This window comes from Otolemur garnettii, unplaced genomic scaffold (assembly GCF_000181295.1).
Source record: "Otolemur garnettii isolate 467f Iridium unplaced genomic scaffold, OtoGar3 scaffold00145, whole genome shotgun sequence".
NCBI lineage: Eukaryota > Metazoa > Chordata > Mammalia > Primates > Galagidae > Otolemur > Otolemur garnettii.
In genome coordinates this window covers 2079558-2095652 of record NW_003852540.1, presented here as the reverse complement: position 1 = coordinate 2095652, position 16095 = coordinate 2079558, and the positions used below count along the sequence as shown (strand labels likewise).

The window sequence follows — 16095 nt, the reverse complement described above, 5'->3', positions numbered from 1 at the left end:
CCTCCCACTTCTCCAGCACGGGCAGAGGCCATCAGCACAGAAGGCCCTGGTTCCTTCTTCAGCCCTGTAAGGTTGATAGTATACCTCCGCTGCACACCATGAGGGATGTAACCTCAACCTCTGAGACCCAAGAAGGAGAACTGAGTTGTTGTGGTTGCAGAATGAGTCAGAGGTGGAGACTGACCCGGCACAGTGGCTGTATGGTAACAGGGTGTATAGGGCTGGGGGCCGGCTATGAGCAATTCCCGGTTTCACTGTGTCTGTGTATCTATTTGCACCCAACTCTTCTGAAACCTCCCTTAGAGGACTGACATCTCATCTGCTCCCACAATTAACAAGACATAGGTATCATCATAATGGATGGCCTGGGAAGGGTGGAGGTCAGGATCAGCCTGGCAATGGTCTTCAACTCTCCCCAACCTAGGGAGCCCTATCAGAGGATTCAGGGCCCTGGCCCTGGAGTCACAGTCTGGGGCGATTCCTCCAAGAAGCTCTACAGGACTGGCCCAGCCCCAAGTCTCCAGACCTCACGAGGTATAGCAGAACTGTCACAGATGCATTTCCTGGAGCAGGTGGGGCTCTGCTCTCACTCCTTTCCTAAAGGGGTCTCCTTGCAGGCCTGCTCCACCTTGCTCTCTGCTGCCCATCAGCCTGGCAAGGGCCAAGGCCTCAGAAGGGGTTTGATCAATGTCATCTGCTGAAAAAGGCACTGAAGTGATAATGAGTGGGCGTCCCAGAGGTTGCGGAAGACAGAGATGGGCAAGGTCCCAGAGTGATGCCAAGGTCCACGCCCCAGGCCATGGGAGATGATAGAACTGGAAGTAGGACCAAGCCCTGGACTTGAGCTCTGTCTCTACTGCCACTTGGCTTGTAACCCCACAGTCACGGCCCCTCCCCGGGCCTCAGTCATGTCCTCTGCACTGACAGGGGTTAAGAGTCTAGTCTAAACATCTCCAGAAATTCTTGGGGATGGAGGATCAAAGCCATAAGGGGTAAGAAGAGTGAGACTCTCTGTACCCCATATGTAACTGAAAAATAATGAGATCTAGATCGTAAAAGGAAAAAAGTTTAATCAAGTTTTAATCTTTCCATGTTGATATTTTTGAAATACTGAATATTAAAATATTTCCAAAAATGTATGTGTGCTCTACACATTTCAGCCCACTTCTTGGTGACGTGGATGCAAATCCTGAGCCCCTCCCATCATGCATTCAGCTCTCCAGACACTGCTTGGAGCTCCCTGGCTCCCCGGCTCCCCCAGCCCCTCTCACAGAGAACGGGCTACCAGAAGCTTTTAAACTACATGGCCGATGGCCACCTAACTCTCCTGCCCTGCTTCTGACCAGGAGCAGGAGACCCCCAGGACCTCCACCCAGATCACTAGGCGGACCACCCTGGTCTCAGCATGATTTGAACAATCTCAGGGGTTCACCTGGCCATGGTCAGTCTCAGAGCTTGGTTTGCCCAAAGTGGCTTCCATGGGAGGTTTCAAGACCAGAATGGGACCCCCCGGCAGCAGCAGTACCTCCCCCTCCACCCACATGCCAATTTCCACACTGGCCCTAACTACAGGAACAGGAAGCAGACTCCCCCCCCAACATCCTCACCCCCACAATCTCTTGTCAGTGCTCACATCCTCACAGGGTCTTCACCCTCATCAGGGGGACCCCTGCTCTGTGACAGAAGGGAACTCTGCTGGGCAGCATGGGGCACTGTTGGGTCTCCGCTGAGAACAAGCTTGGCACAGTCCTGTGGACCTGCCTGGGTGAGGTCTGTGGGGAGAGAGCCTGGTCTGGGGAGGGAGGCTGGCTAGAGGAGGAACAGGGGCAGAGCCCTGGAGTTTGAAGCCACAGGCTGTTGGCTCTGTCAACAGAGGCTCTCAAGCCCTGCCCAGAAAGCCTGGAGACCCGACCCACAGAGCAGGAGCACTTCCCTGGGGAAGCTCCATTTTTTCTGACAGCCTAGAGAGAACCCCGTCAGACAGACAGACATCCAGGTGGAGCTGAGGGCACCCTTTCAAGGCAGGGGGTGAGACTGACTTACTGGCCACGCAGAGCAGAGTGTGGAGGCGCCACATCCTAGCTGGAGCAGAGGCAGCTGTGAGTTGTGGTGGGTGCTGCAGATGGCCCCTGGGAGGCCAGGAGGCGGGGCCAGTAGCATACACCCAGGCAAGGGCCTACAGGCACACAGGCTCTTTCAAGTAGATGGACACTCCCTCTTGTACACAGCCCGGTGTGTGGCTTCCTCAGGAGTGTGCTGGGTCCTAGGAGCTTAGAAACAACTGTTGGCCTGCTCCATCACCCATGCTTTGACCCACACTTTCATGGACAGGTGAGCTAAGGTTGGTGCCAAGGGCCATAGTTCTGGGTATCCTTAGCAGACAGTTGGAGGTGCAGGGGTGATAATAATCTAGCCTCTTGTTCTATCATCCATGTGAGTCCCAGTCCAGTGCTGCCCCAGCTCCCAACCCAGGGTCCTTGGTGGCAGTTGCCTCAGCAGTGGGACAGGGGTCCCACCTCCCAAAGGGCACCTAGCCAGAAATTGAGCTCCTGTTCTGGCCTGTGCATTTGAGACCCTAGGGTAGGAAGGACCGAGTGGAAAGACCCAATGCACTGAATGAAATCACTACCTCAGAATCCAACTCTGGCTGGATTCTCTTCAAAATCATGTGAACAGCACCCTGATGCTGAAACCGACAGAATAGGGCTCTGAGTTGCCAAAATAACAGGAGAGTAAAATTCCTTGTCTTCCAACGCAATTCTGATCCCTCCCAGCATTCCCAAGTATAAACCACTGACAGTCTGCAGTCATATTTAAGTGCTAACTTTACAGTCTGTCAAATTAGCCCTGTGTGACCAAGGGTTTGTAACAAAAGGAAGCCTCTCCTGCATCCCTGCGTCCCAGGCTGGTCAAAGAGCAGAGCAGCGCTGTCCAGCAGGACCCTGTACAGTGACAGAACTGCTCCAGATGTGCATGTCCTGTACAGTAGCCATTAGTTGCCATGTGCCTACTAAGCCCTTACTTAAAATGTCACCATACAACATATGAACTGAACTTTAAATTTTATTTATTTTTAATTAATTCAAACAGGCAGGGTATTGCATGTCTCTCAAATGAATGTGCAGTCCCAGGGAGAGAACTCTGAAGTGTTAACCTATTAACATAAAGTAGGCAATGATGATGAGCATGACTAAATCAAAATCAGCTTTATTTTTTTTCTCTACATTGAAAGCTTTCTTGGCCAAAGTTCTGAGAAAATCTGATGACACTTCAAATATTGTTGCATTGTCCTCTTTGGCCTGATAAAATATCTATGACCAGAGCCTACTCGGTTATTTCAGCAGAGATTGTAATTTACTACTTTTCAACCTGTTACCCTCTGGCAGAGAAGTTAAACATTTGAAAAAAGCAAGATCACAATGGAAATCTGAAGATTTTCCAGCAAGATCACAATGGAAATCATCCTTAATCTTGTCACAGGTTGGACCAGGGCCCAGGGCACCCAGCCTGTCTCCCCTCCACTCTAGGGCTCAATGATTCTCTGCCTCCTCTCCCCCCTCACTCATTCTGAGTTCTGGGGGGCACCTGGGAGAGCCATGGTGGAAACTCGTCTACCCAACACTGGCCCAAAGTGGAAAATACCCCAAAGCTACACAGCAGATGCTTGTTAGGACAGGGCTCGACCCTAGGACCGTTGCTCACTTGAGAGAAGCAAGACTTCATTCAAATTTTGGAGTGTGAACTTCAGGGCATCTTGGGAAGCCAGGCAAAGTCGATGACTGGATGCTTGACAGGAGACAGGGCCATTTTCTGCATCTTCATAGACTTCTAGAATGCTGACGCATCCTGCATCCACCTAAGAGGTATTTGTCCCAGCTGGTCTGTGTCTCTAGTCATGAGCACATACAGGACTCCTTTTAGCCCACCTGACAGCAAGTGCTTTCCCCACCAACCCCAACTTAAGATCCCATGGTCAGGGGCCAGGCTTTGTTGCATCATGCTCCCTACTCACAGCACTTAGAATAAGGCTGGATGTTCAGCAAATGCATATACTTAACCAAGAGAAATGTGAAAGTGGTTTCCTAACTCATCAAACCAATGTTTAGGGACCAACCTGAGAAACATTCTGCAACATAAACTGGATTACACTTCTTCTCTTTTTTCTTTTTTTTTTTTGCAGTTTTTGGTCAGGGCTGGATTTGAACCCTCCACCTCCAGCATATGGGGCTGGCGCCCTACTCCTTTGAGCCACAGGCGCTGCCCATGGACTGCACTTCTTAAAAACATTATTGTCATAAAAGACTTCAAAGAAGGCCAGGTGTGGTGGTTCAACGCCTGTAATCCTAACACTCTGGGAGGCTGAGGCAGGTGGATTGAGACCTGACTCAGGAGTTTGAGACCAGCCTGAGCAAGAGGGAGACTCCATTTCTTAAAAAATAGCTGGGCATTGTGGTGGGCAGCTATCTGTAGTCCCAGCTACTCAGGAGGCTGAGACAAGAGGATTGCTTGAGCCCAAGAGTTTGAGGTTGCTGTGAGTTATGACAGCCACAGCACTCAGAGTGACAAAGTAAGACTCTGCCTCCAAAATAAATAAATAAATAAAAATAAAAATAAAAAAAAAGAAAGGCTGAGGTGGATGGGCATGGTGGCTCACACCTGTAATCCTAGCACTCTGGAAGGCCAACCTGGAAGGATCACTTGAGCTCAGAGCTCAAGACCAGCCTGAGCCAAGTAGAGCCACATCTCTACTAAAAACAGAAAAAGTAGCTAGGTGTTGTGGCAGGCACCTGTAGTTTCAGATACTTGGGAGGCTGAGGCAAAAGGATCTCTTAAGCCCAGGAGTTTGAGGTTGCTGCAAGCTATGATGAGGCCAAGTCACTCTAGTTGAGCAATAGAGTAAGACTCTGTCTGGGGAGGGAGAAGAGGGGATGAGAGGAGAGCCAAGGAAAGGCTGAGGAATTGCTTCAACGAAAAGTAGCTAAGAAGACATTTAAAGGCAGTGCCTGATCCTGGATCAGACCCTGGACCAGAAAATAGTGGCTTCAAAAATCATTATTAGGACAGCTGGCAAAATTAAAATAGGAAGTACAAATCAGCAACTCTTGGATTGATCAGAGAATATTAAACATTTTCTGAATTTGGTAACTATACTACTGGACATATGAGAGGATGACTTTGTTCTTAGGAAATACTAAAACATTTTAGGGGCAAAAGGGCATGATATATGCAAATATCTAAAATAATTCATGGTTCAGAGAGGAGGAGGAGAATAAAGTGAGAGGAAGGAGGGAAAGAATATAAAATAAAATGTGACATAATGTTCTCTGTGCCGTCCTTGAAACTTCAGTGAGTTTGAAATTATTTCAAAACTAAAATTTTGGGCACAGTGGCTCACACCTATAATCCTAGCACTCTGGGAGGCTGAGGCAGGTGGATTGCTTGAGGTCATGCAGATCACCTACTCACAAGTTCAAGACCAGCCTGACCATGAGCAAGAGCCCATCTCTTAAAAATAGCCAGGCATTGTGGTGGGCACCTGTAGTCCCAGCTCCTCAGAAGGCTGAGGCAAAAGGATTGTTTAATCCCAAGAGTTTAAGGTTGCTGTGAGATATGATGCCACAGAACTCTACCAAGGGCAACAAAGTGAGACTCTGCTCAAAAAACAACAAACAAAACCCCCAACACCAAAACTTTAAAAAATGTTCAGGGATAGCTCGGCACTTGTAGCTCAGCGGCTAGGGTGCCAGCCACATACACTGGTGCTGGTGGGTTCAAACCCAGCCCAGGCCTGTCAAACGACGACAACTACAACCAAAAAACAAATAGTCCCAGCTACTTGGGAGGCTGAGGCAAGAGAATCGTTTAAGCCCAAGAGTTTGAGGTTGTTATGACCTGTGACATCATAGCACTCTACCAAGGGCAACATAGTGAGACTCTGTCTCAAAAAAAAAAAAAAAATTCGGGGATGGAGAAATGTTCATCACAAAGTGTAAGGGCTGCCTGCTCTGTCTTGCAGGTGAGTTGAAAGCACTCGAGCTTTGCACTTGTCGTTGGGTGGGGGCTGCCCCACACCCTGTCTACAGTCTCCAGACGTGGAAAATGGTTCTAATCACCAACTTGCCTTCTAAGTCCTGGGAAGTTGGGAAGAGTAGATTTGGAATAGTGAGGACATTGCTGAGACGAGAGCCAAGGACTGCCGGGGTGCTGGGGGAAAGACTGCAGAGCAGTGCTGATCACTACCACTGACTGGGTGCTCAGCGGAAGCACCACACTCAGTGCCAAGGCCTTATACAGAAGCCCTCATCAGGACTTCTCAGCCACTCTACATGCTGTCACAGATTTCAGAGATGAAGATGCTGGCCCCCAAAGAGGTCACATGGCTACTAAGCAGCAGATCTGAGACTTGAACAGGTCTGTATCCTCCAAAACCAGGATTATGAACCATTTTAAACTGTCTTGCCTTCAGATCCATAGCTTTGAGAACTTTTAAAAAATAGAGACCAGGCAGTGCCTGTGGTTCAAAGGAGTAGGGCGCTGGCTCCATGTGCCAGAGGTGGTGGGTTCAAACACAGCCCTGGCCAAAAAAAAATAGAGACCTCATTCCACAATAAAGGCTGGGATCCTTGCACTACTGGGTACTGTAGTCTGAATTGTGTCCTCCCTCTAAATTCATATGCTTAAGTCCTAACCAATCTCCCCTAGTCCCCGCTATACTTGGAGAGAAGACTTTTAGGAGATAATCAAGGTTACATGAGGTCATAAGGGTGACACGAGACATAAAGTCCTAATTCAAAAGGACCAGTAGGCTAGGTGTGGTGGCTCACTCCTGTAATCCTAGCACTCTGGGAGGCAGAGGCTGGTGGATAGCCTGAGCTCACAAGTTTAAGACCTGTCTGAGACAGAGCAAGATCTTGTCTCTAAAAATAGCTGGGTGGGCGGTGCCTATGGCTCAGTGGGTAGGGTGCCAGCCCCATATACTGAGGGTGGTGTGTTCAAACCCAGCCCCAGCCAAACTGCAACAAAAAAATAGCTGGGCACTGTAGTGGGTGCCTGTGGTCTCAGCTACTCGGGAGGCTGAGACAAGACAATCACCTACACCCAGGAGTTGGAGGTTGCTGTGAGCAGTGTGATGTCATAGCACTCTACCAAGGGCGACAAAGTGAGAGTCTGTCTTTACAAAAAAATAAAATAATAGCTGGGCGTAGTGACGGGTACCTATAGTCCCAGCTACTCAGGAGTCTGAGGCAAGAGGATCACTTGAGCCCAAGAGTTGGATTTTGCTGTGAGCTATGACACCATGGTGCTCTACCAAGGGCAACAAAGTGAAACTCTGTTTCAAAAAAAAAAAAAAGGACTGCTGGCTCCATAAGAGCCACATGCATGCACAAAGGACAGGCCACCTGAACATGCCAGGAAGAGGGTCCTCACCATGCTGGCAACCTGATCGTTGACTTCCAGCCCCCAGCTCAGTGAGAATATAAATGTCTGCTACTTAAGTCACCCATTCTTCCATATTTTGTTACAGGACCCCAAGAAGACTAATATACTGGGCTGCCGCCTGAAAATATCTCATATAAAAAACTGAATTGTGTGTGTGAGGGATAAGAGAACTAGGCGAGGGGGTAAGGGAGAGGATCCTCTTGTCCCTTCATAACTGAAGGGCTGGGAGAAGGGTACAAGGGTAGCCTCTTCCTGTCTTATACTCCAAATGCTCCTTAAAAAGTACAGCAAGGGTTCTCAAACACATGTTAGTACTAGAAGAAAACCTGGAGATCATCCCGGCGGAGCCCCTCCTGTGACAGATGGGGAACCAAGACCCAGAGAAATGAAGGGACTTGCTCATTCTTCTCCAGCAGAGTTTGCGAGGCAGACTAAATCCCTGCCCTAGGGCCCCAGCCCTACCTCTAAACGCTATACTTTTTGACTTTCCTCAAAACTACCTGAGCTAAAAATGCTGCCTGCCTCTCACAGGCAGCACCTGTGATGTGGCCCTGAGGAACCCTGCCCAGGAGGGCCACATCACAGGACTACACACCACAACTCCAGGAACAGACAGGCCATGTCTCCTTTCCTGTGAATGGTGTGAGCTGCTCATCTCACTGACCCACACCAGTCACTGGGGAAGTTGACAGACTGAGGTAACATGAAGTCTCAACTACTTATGAATCTGGTCATCCAGAGAGGGCCTCTGTAAGTGCTCAAACAAACAGATAAGAATCCTGAGGCAGGGTACTGACTGTGGGTACACACTCCAGTTTTATTTATAGCACAGCAGAATTCCATTTTAATGCCTCACAACTATTTAAAGTAGGCTTTTTGAGGCAGCATTTTCCTAATTGCTCCCAGAAACATCAAAGTTCTGTAACATGTTTGTAGAGGAAAAAAAAAAGCTATAATGTTTTTTCTTCTAAGATTTATTTTACAAACATGTAAGAAAAGTTCTAGATGTTTATTGTTGGTCAGATTATGCCATAACAATCTGCTTTGAAGCATATACGCTGTTCTCAACTTATCAGATGCATTCTCTCCTTTAGTTCTTAAAAGAAGGTTTAACTTCTAATTTACTTCTTGCTATATATAATTTAAAAGCAAATACTATACCTATGTAACAAACTTACTTGTGCAGATAATTAATCTGTGAAGCCCTGATATAATGTTGATTTAAATCCAAATGAGCATTTTACCTTAACTTTAACAACATTTCAAGTGAGAAGTCTGAGGAATGCTGCTTTAGGCAAAAGAGCTGTTGCCAGGACTGAGTTCTGTTTCTTTTTGCACGCTTTCAACTGCTGTTACTTTCCTTGCCAATAGGACAGAGAATAAAAGCTGGCTCAGCAGTCCTTCTTCAGGACCTGTCACCCACCTGCCAGCTTCCTATCTCCTACCCTGGGGCAGATGAATGCTTTTCTTAAAATGTATTCTAGACCACTGCGTGATCCTCTAGCAAACTCTTTATAGAGCTGTAAGCTTCAGTTCAGATATGACCAGATCATCAAAATTTGAAGTTTACTAAGGTCTATTTAGTAGATTAGGAGATTTGTTTTTCTTTTACAAGCATGGTGTGTGCCCTGTGAATGAATAGTCTTCCCCTTTTCAATCTGGTGGTGTCATCTAGAATCAGACTAGCCTACAGACAAAGATGCCAGAGCTGGACTGGGTTAACTTTATCCATTCATTTGCCAAACACTTTACTTACTCTGGGCTGGCCTGGTGGGAGGACACAGAGGTAACAACATGAAGACACCTGCTCATTAAGAGCTCACAGACTAGAAAGAAAAATAAAACACACACAAAAAAACACTGTATGTACACGGCAGAAAAATAAGGCGTAACCTATAACAGGGCACAGGACCTCAGAGGATGGAGCTGTTCCGGTGGCCACAAGATTTACAAATTCATTAGTTGTTTACGGAGGGAATGGTGTCAGGCATGGTAGAGGGCACTGGGGAAACGCTGGTGAACGAACCAGACAAGGTCCCTGCTCTCATAGAGCTTACACTCTAGCAAAACAAATTAAGAACAAGATATTACAGTCCAGTGTAGAGGTGGGTTGAGGGGTAGGGGGATTTGGCATTATACACACAATTCACTTCAATACAAGTATTTGTCTAAAAAAGTTTAAAAAAAGAAAGAGGAGGAAGAGAGAGGGGAAGACAAAGAAGGGGAGTTGGGGGGGGGAGAGAGACAGGGAAAGAGAGCAAGAGAAAGAAAAAAAGAAAAGATAAGCAAAAAGACAACTGTAAGTTGTCTGGACCATTTCACTTGCCCCTCCTTCCTTCCCTCAATGGACACAGATAGGCAGGAGAGCCTGGGTGACCTTGTGCCTTTGCTGCTTCTGTGGCTTGTCTCTGTTCTCACGCTCCTAAAATGAGCTTCCTACCTAAGCATAATTCTAACATCCAAAAATAAGTGATTTTTGTACAACGTGGCCCTAACTGCAGGCCAACTACTACACCTGGTGTTCAACCAAATAAGCAAGAACTGACTGCACGGGACAACACAATCTTGGTCTTCAACATAGCACCTTCCTTGGGGTTTCCAAGAGGAATTTTAATTACAATCAATTTTTATCTTAACCCTGGAATGAGCCAAGACTCCTTCAGGACAATACAGTGGAACACACAGGAGCCCATACCCTGGTTCTGGAAGTTGAGGATTGTCTCCTGGAGGGGCCCCTTAAATAACTAGAGGATGAGGGGAAAAAAGAAGGGAAGACGGAGGCAGCAGGAGAGAGGACTAAGAGAAGTAGGTTGTTGGGGTTAGGAACAGCACTGGGAGGACTCTGGGAAGATGGTGACATCAAGACAGATCCAGGGGGCTCAGCGCCCGTAGCTTAGTGGTTAGGGTGCCGGCCATATGCACCGGTGCTGGTGAGTTTGAACTCAACCAGCGCCTGCTAAAATGACAATGACAACTAGGACAACAATAAAAGAAATATCCAGGTGTTGTGGAGAGCACCTGTGGTCCCAGCTACTTGGGAGGCTGAGACAAGAAGAATTGCTTGGGCCCAGGAGTTTGAGGTTGCTGTGAGGTATGATGCCACGACACTCTACCTTGGGTGACAAAATGAGACTATCTCAAAAAAAGATCCAGGGAACTAGACAACAGAGGGCAGGGAAGAATGGGGAAAACGGGCCAGAGACACTGCGTGGAGATTAGATCTTGACCAGCCTCATAAGCTCTCAAAGGAGTTTGGAATTTATTCCAAAGGCAATGCAAAGCTCTGGAAAGGTTTCAAGCAGAGAATCAAATTTACATTTGTGAAAGTTCATCCTAAAGCACCAGAAAAGATGCCCAGCGTCACTAGTCATTAGGGAAATGCAAATCAAAACTGCAGCGAGATACCATTTCACACTGGAAAATAGTTAAATGGTGAAGATGTTGAAAAAATAGAACCCCTATACATTGCTGCTGGGAATGGAAAATGATACCACTCCTTGGAAAAACAGCCTAGAAGTTCCTCAAAAGGTTAGTAACCATATGATCTAGCAAGTCCACTTCTAGGTATAAACCTAAGAGTAATGAACACACAAAAAACTTATAAATGAATGTTCACAGCAACATTATTCATAATAGCCAAAGTGGAAACACAAATGTCCATTAATTACAAATGGATAACTAAAAGGGGGCATATCCATACAATGGACTATTATTTGGCAATTAATAATTATTCATTTCATTAAAAAAGGAAATACTGACATACATTACAACATGGACGAACCTTGAAAATATGTTAAATGAAAAGAAGCCAGTCATAAACAGACACATTTATACAAAATGTCCAGAATAGGCAAATCCATAGAGATGGAAAATAGATTAGTAGTTGCCAGAGATTAGGGGAAGAGGGAATGAGAAATGACTGGTAGTGGGTACAGGGTTTCTTTTTGGTGACCAAAGTATTCTAAAATTGATTATGGTGATGGTCACACAACTCTGGTAAAGCATATGCTTATATAAATTATATCTCAATTAGCCTGCTAACAACAACAAAAGCTGTCTTGGGTACAGTGTGCAAAATAGAGAGGACAGGACAGAGACCAGTAAGAAGGCTACTACCCAGATGGAGCAGGATAGGACAGTGGTCGAACTCAGGAGAGACTCCTGACAGAGGTGGAGGGGTTGCATGAGGGGAGTTTACTTCTTGTGGTGGGCTTCACAAGTTCTCCTGGATACCTGGTACCTCTCCAAAGGAGGAAAGTGGGAAACAGAAATGAGGTATCTGCAATTATTATCAAGCAGCAAAAATGTATATAAAATCTCCTACATATCAAGACTAAGAGGAATACAAAAAAGTGTGTAGCCCTGCTGCCTAGATGTAGAGGGAGCATCCAGAATAAAAGCACCCTAAGGGGTCTGCCAGGGGACTGTCCTGACTGTTCATCTTCACTCTTAAACTGCAAAGAAAAGGCCTGGGCATTTGGTGCATGCTCAAGAGATTCCAAGATTTGAGTGTCCAAGTGTCGGCTGGGGAGTAAGAGAGGATGTCTTCCCTGTGTGAGGGCTGAAAGGCCATGGGACAAATGGGCCTGAACTACTGGTAAGGGCCATGATTGGGAAACAAAAAGTCAAGTCTGCAAAGGAGCATATTCTAACCTTCAGAAACCATGTTGACGGAGACCCTGACCAAAAGACACCTTTGTCCCATTAGTAGAACCAGACTATAACAGGACAGGGATGAGCCCCTGCCCCAAACCTCATGCACACCCTGCTCAGCCATCTCCTTGACACTTCCTCCATTTGCAACAGAACCAGTGCTAGCCAGCTCTCTGCAGTGATGGCTTTGGGAACACTAAAACACCACTGAGATGCACCAACAAGGCCAGTAGCACTGAAACTAGCCCATTCATTTGCTAAAAGGGGAAACTGAGGCCCAGGTCCATGGAGCAGAGCCAGGAATTAGCATCCATGTCTCTGACTCTCAGGCCCACGCAGTTCTTACTCTGTAATTTCCCAAATCTGACCCCACCTAAGAACCTAGCTCTTAGCTGTGTGCTTCAAAGGGCAAGATCTGAGCAAGAAATCTCAGAAACTTTAGGTCTCACCCAGCAGAGAAACTTGAACTACCTCTAGAACCACCCCTTCCCTAGAATCCTATTAGGGAGTGGAAACATATCATGGTTATATGCTCTAATCTTTCTAAAGGGAGGAAACAAAAGCAGGTTAACAAAAAAATACAGGACAATACAGTTTTTGTTGCAGCCCCGAAGACCTACAGCCCTTTACTTTATCAACAACAGCAGTCTGCACTTTCTGGCACCACAGTGTAGTCAACTATCAGTGTGATTATTAGCTCAGTCAGACGTAAACATCTCAAAGATTCAGGGTTGCAGCAGGTGCAGAACACTACACTCCAGCCAAGTGAAGAGCTGAGACATCATAAAAGGGACAAAGGCTTATTACTATCTTCAGCTCCTAAGTATTAGTGAACCAAAGCCAAGCACTATTTTTTAAGCCTGCACAGGAATACAAAATTAAATACGAAATAAAAATCAAGAAGGAAAACAAAATAATCTATCTCCTTTCCGTGATAAAATAATCTGAAAGGAGTCTAAAAGTAAACTAAAATTTTTCTAACTATTATCTGCCAGTTTTGAAGAAGTCTTTAGGTGCCACAAGTTGCAGACAGAAAAAATAAATATTGATGTGTCATTTCCAAAGTTAAACAACAGTACTCCATCTCAGATGGATGGACTCTTTTTCCTACAGTGGCCAAAAACCAAGTTGAACTCTATGTACAACAAATAGACTATACAATTAGGAGCATTTAAAAATAATGAGACTCCTCTCTTTGCCTTCTTCCAAAGTATATAATATATATTTAACAGCACAAAAGAAGACACCACTTGAGCTTCCCCTGTAGCCAACAGGAAGAATTTCCACATATAAAATTAAAACTTTTAAATCATTAATATTTTAAAACATAATACAGACTTAAAAATTGTTTAACATTAACCCATAACCCCACCCCTAGCACAAAAATCAACCCCAATCCAGAAGTCATAGTTTTTTGTTTCTAAAAATCCCACAACACTGAACTTGATCTTCACATCAAGCTGATAGCTAATAAGAGGCCCCTACATTAGAAATCCCGGAGGGAAGAACGGAAGCACGATCAATGCTGCATCTCTTATCTACCTGGGCGGCACTGGTGCACCTCTGAGGTCAGGTCCGTGAGATTCTCCCCCACACTAGGGTCCTGGAAGGGTGAGCTGGCAGCTTCCCTCATCTTCCCCCTCGAAGGCTGTCCAATAAGCACCTGGGAATTGACTTTTCTTGGGAAAAGGGTGCTGGTAACAGCTGTCAGGGCCAAGGCAATAGTGAGAAGTTCAGTTCTCTGCTCTTTGGATGAACTGTGTAAAACATTTCTTTAAAAGACACAATGTTAAAAATATTAAGAAAAAGTCTACAAAATCTGGAGGGTTGCCTTTTTCTCAAAGGGTAAAGCTTGTGGGGTTGTGGGAAAAGAATCAAGGGCCCAGAACTATAAGTCTGCAGCAAAAGATAGAGAGATGCCCTTCAAAGCTCGTCACATTCTCAAGATGTCTTGCTGAATCAGCAAGAGCTGAGGGTGACTGTGTGAGTAGGAGTGAGAGGGTACCAGCTCCTGAAGGGGGAGGGTCCTACTACGCACCCCACCCTGTGCAGGAGCATCAGGCTTTGGGGCAGCTGCCATAGGCCCCAGGGCATCAGGACTCTGCCTCTGAACCAGAGCTGCTTTCCCGACTAACTTCAATCTGGAGAGATGGTAAGTTATCTAACCGGCTCTTCTTTTGACGAGATTGCTCTTTCTCCTTAATCAGAGCCCCCCATGCCCTTTGTAGCTCGGAGTCATCTTCCTCAGTGCCAGGCACCCTGTGATCCACTTTCTTCATATTCTTTTCTTTGGTCTTGGGTGCGGATCCTAAGCGAGTCCATAAGCTACCTATTTGGGCGAGACAACATTTCAGTTTGACAATCAACACCAAGAACCAGGGTAGTGCAGGAAATGCCAGTAGTCTATGGTACTTAACCTATTTCCTTGACTACAGCCCCTTTTACAAACAAAGGGGTCTGGACCCAATGGGAGATTCTCATTGTTGAGGTAGACACATCAGAATCACCTGAGAGGCTGTTTCCTCCCACACCTGCCCTCCCTGCTGAGATACCACCCTGCGTGCCACTTCATTGTGCTAGAATCAGCCAATTCCCTAATCCTTTCCAGCTCTAAAATTCTGAAAATTGATGGCTGGGCTGTTTACATGGTAAGCTTTCAGAGATTGTGCTCATTATCCATTAATTTTTAAAATATATCTTCCAAAAAAACTAAACAAAATAGAAATGCATGTTTAGAATTTTGTGGAATAGTCGCACCATTAGGCAATTAAAACTGTTATTTATGGGTTGGGCATGGAAGATCACGCCTATAATCCTAGCACTCTGGGAGGCCAATGCAGGAGGATCGCTTGAGCTCCAGACTTTGAGACCAGCCTGAGCCAAGAGTAAGACCCTGTCTCTACTAAAAATAGAAAAATCAGTCAGGCATGGTGGCAGCCACCTGTAGTCTTAGCTACCAGGGAGGCTGAGATAGGAGGATCGCTGGAGCCCAGGAGTTTGAGGTTGCTGTGAATGAGGCTGACACCATAGCACACTACCCAGGGAGACAGAATGAGACTGTCTCAAAAAAAAAAAAAAAAAAAAGTTTTATTTATGAAGAATGTAACAATGTGGAAAAATGATTATGCTGCATAATTATTTGCTGGTGTAGGAATAAAGCTGCATATGTATATGAACAATGACTGGAACAGAACACATAAAACCAAAAAGGATTTGTGCTAAAGAACCAGGAGTATGTTGTTTTTCTTCCATTTTTTAAACTTTCCTTAATATTAGCAATATGTTGATAAGATAGATGCTGATGATGACAATAATCATACAGGAAGAGGGAAAAACCATTTATATTTGGCATTTATTGTTTTCCCCCTTCTAAGAAAGTATTCTATGCTATACTCTATCCTTTGCTCTTACCCAATACCCATCAGTCTTGAGTATTACCAACCTGATTTCTTCTCCCGAGTATCGGAGTAGAGGCCTTTAATATCTTGTCTGGGAATACCTAGCCTACTATGTACATCAGAAGAGGGCTCTCTTCGAACAACTGGATTGCTACTAAAAGCCTTTTCTGGAGAATACGGTCTTTTCCCTAATCGCTGACGTATATCTGGAAAAAGAAAAGAAGTACTGCTGTGACCAAATGTGTGTGCTCTAGTCTCTGTGCTGAGACTGTGAAAGAATCTGACAGCAATTCTCCTAGAGTCAGGGTGCAGGGCCCGACAGAAGCAGGCTTCTATCATATCAGTTGGACACAAGGCATATCAGGGGAAAAAAATCTTCAGCCAATTGTTTCAGAAAGAAATTTCTGAAGCAGAAACAACTTTTTGGGGATAAAACCTAGCAGACTCAGTAATTTACAAAATTTCAGCTCACAAACAATACTGTGAGCTCCATGAGAGCAGAAGGCACAACCTGGGAACAAATAAGTAGTTCTCAGTACACTTATTACATTGAATTAGTAAATGTAATGAGATTGGCAGAAAGCAAAGGATCAAGGTAAGATAT

The 16095-nt window shown here is 45.6% G+C and overlaps 2 protein-coding genes across 6 annotated transcripts in view; both read right to left on the bottom strand.

Moving 5' to 3' along the window:
* Positions 1 to 12106, bottom strand: part of ITGAE (integrin subunit alpha E) — a 73867-nt gene extending 61761 nt beyond the window's left edge. The window contains exon 1 of the mRNA XM_023518703.1: positions 12094 to 12106. Within this exon, the coding sequence (XP_023374471.1) occupies positions 12094 to 12106 (13 nt within the window). The remainder of the gene's footprint in view (positions 1 to 12093) is intronic.
* The window catches only part of NCBP3 (nuclear cap binding subunit 3), a 50809-nt gene continuing 37828 nt past the window's right edge, over positions 3115 to 16095 (bottom strand). For 3 of the 5 annotated variants that reach the window (XM_023518716.1, XM_023518717.1, XM_023518718.1), the window contains exons 12-14: positions 15536 to 15697; positions 14260 to 14422; positions 13297 to 13797 (exon numbers count right to left, since the gene is read on the bottom strand). In XM_023518716.1, the coding sequence (XP_023374484.1) occupies positions 13689 to 13797; positions 14260 to 14422; positions 15536 to 15697 (434 nt within the window). In that variant the 3' untranslated portion in view covers positions 13297 to 13688. Of the gene's footprint in view, positions 3890 to 13296; positions 14423 to 15535; positions 15698 to 16095 lie in introns of those variants that run through there. The other 2 variants (XR_002775600.1, XM_003799051.3) reach the window with 2 other exon arrangements.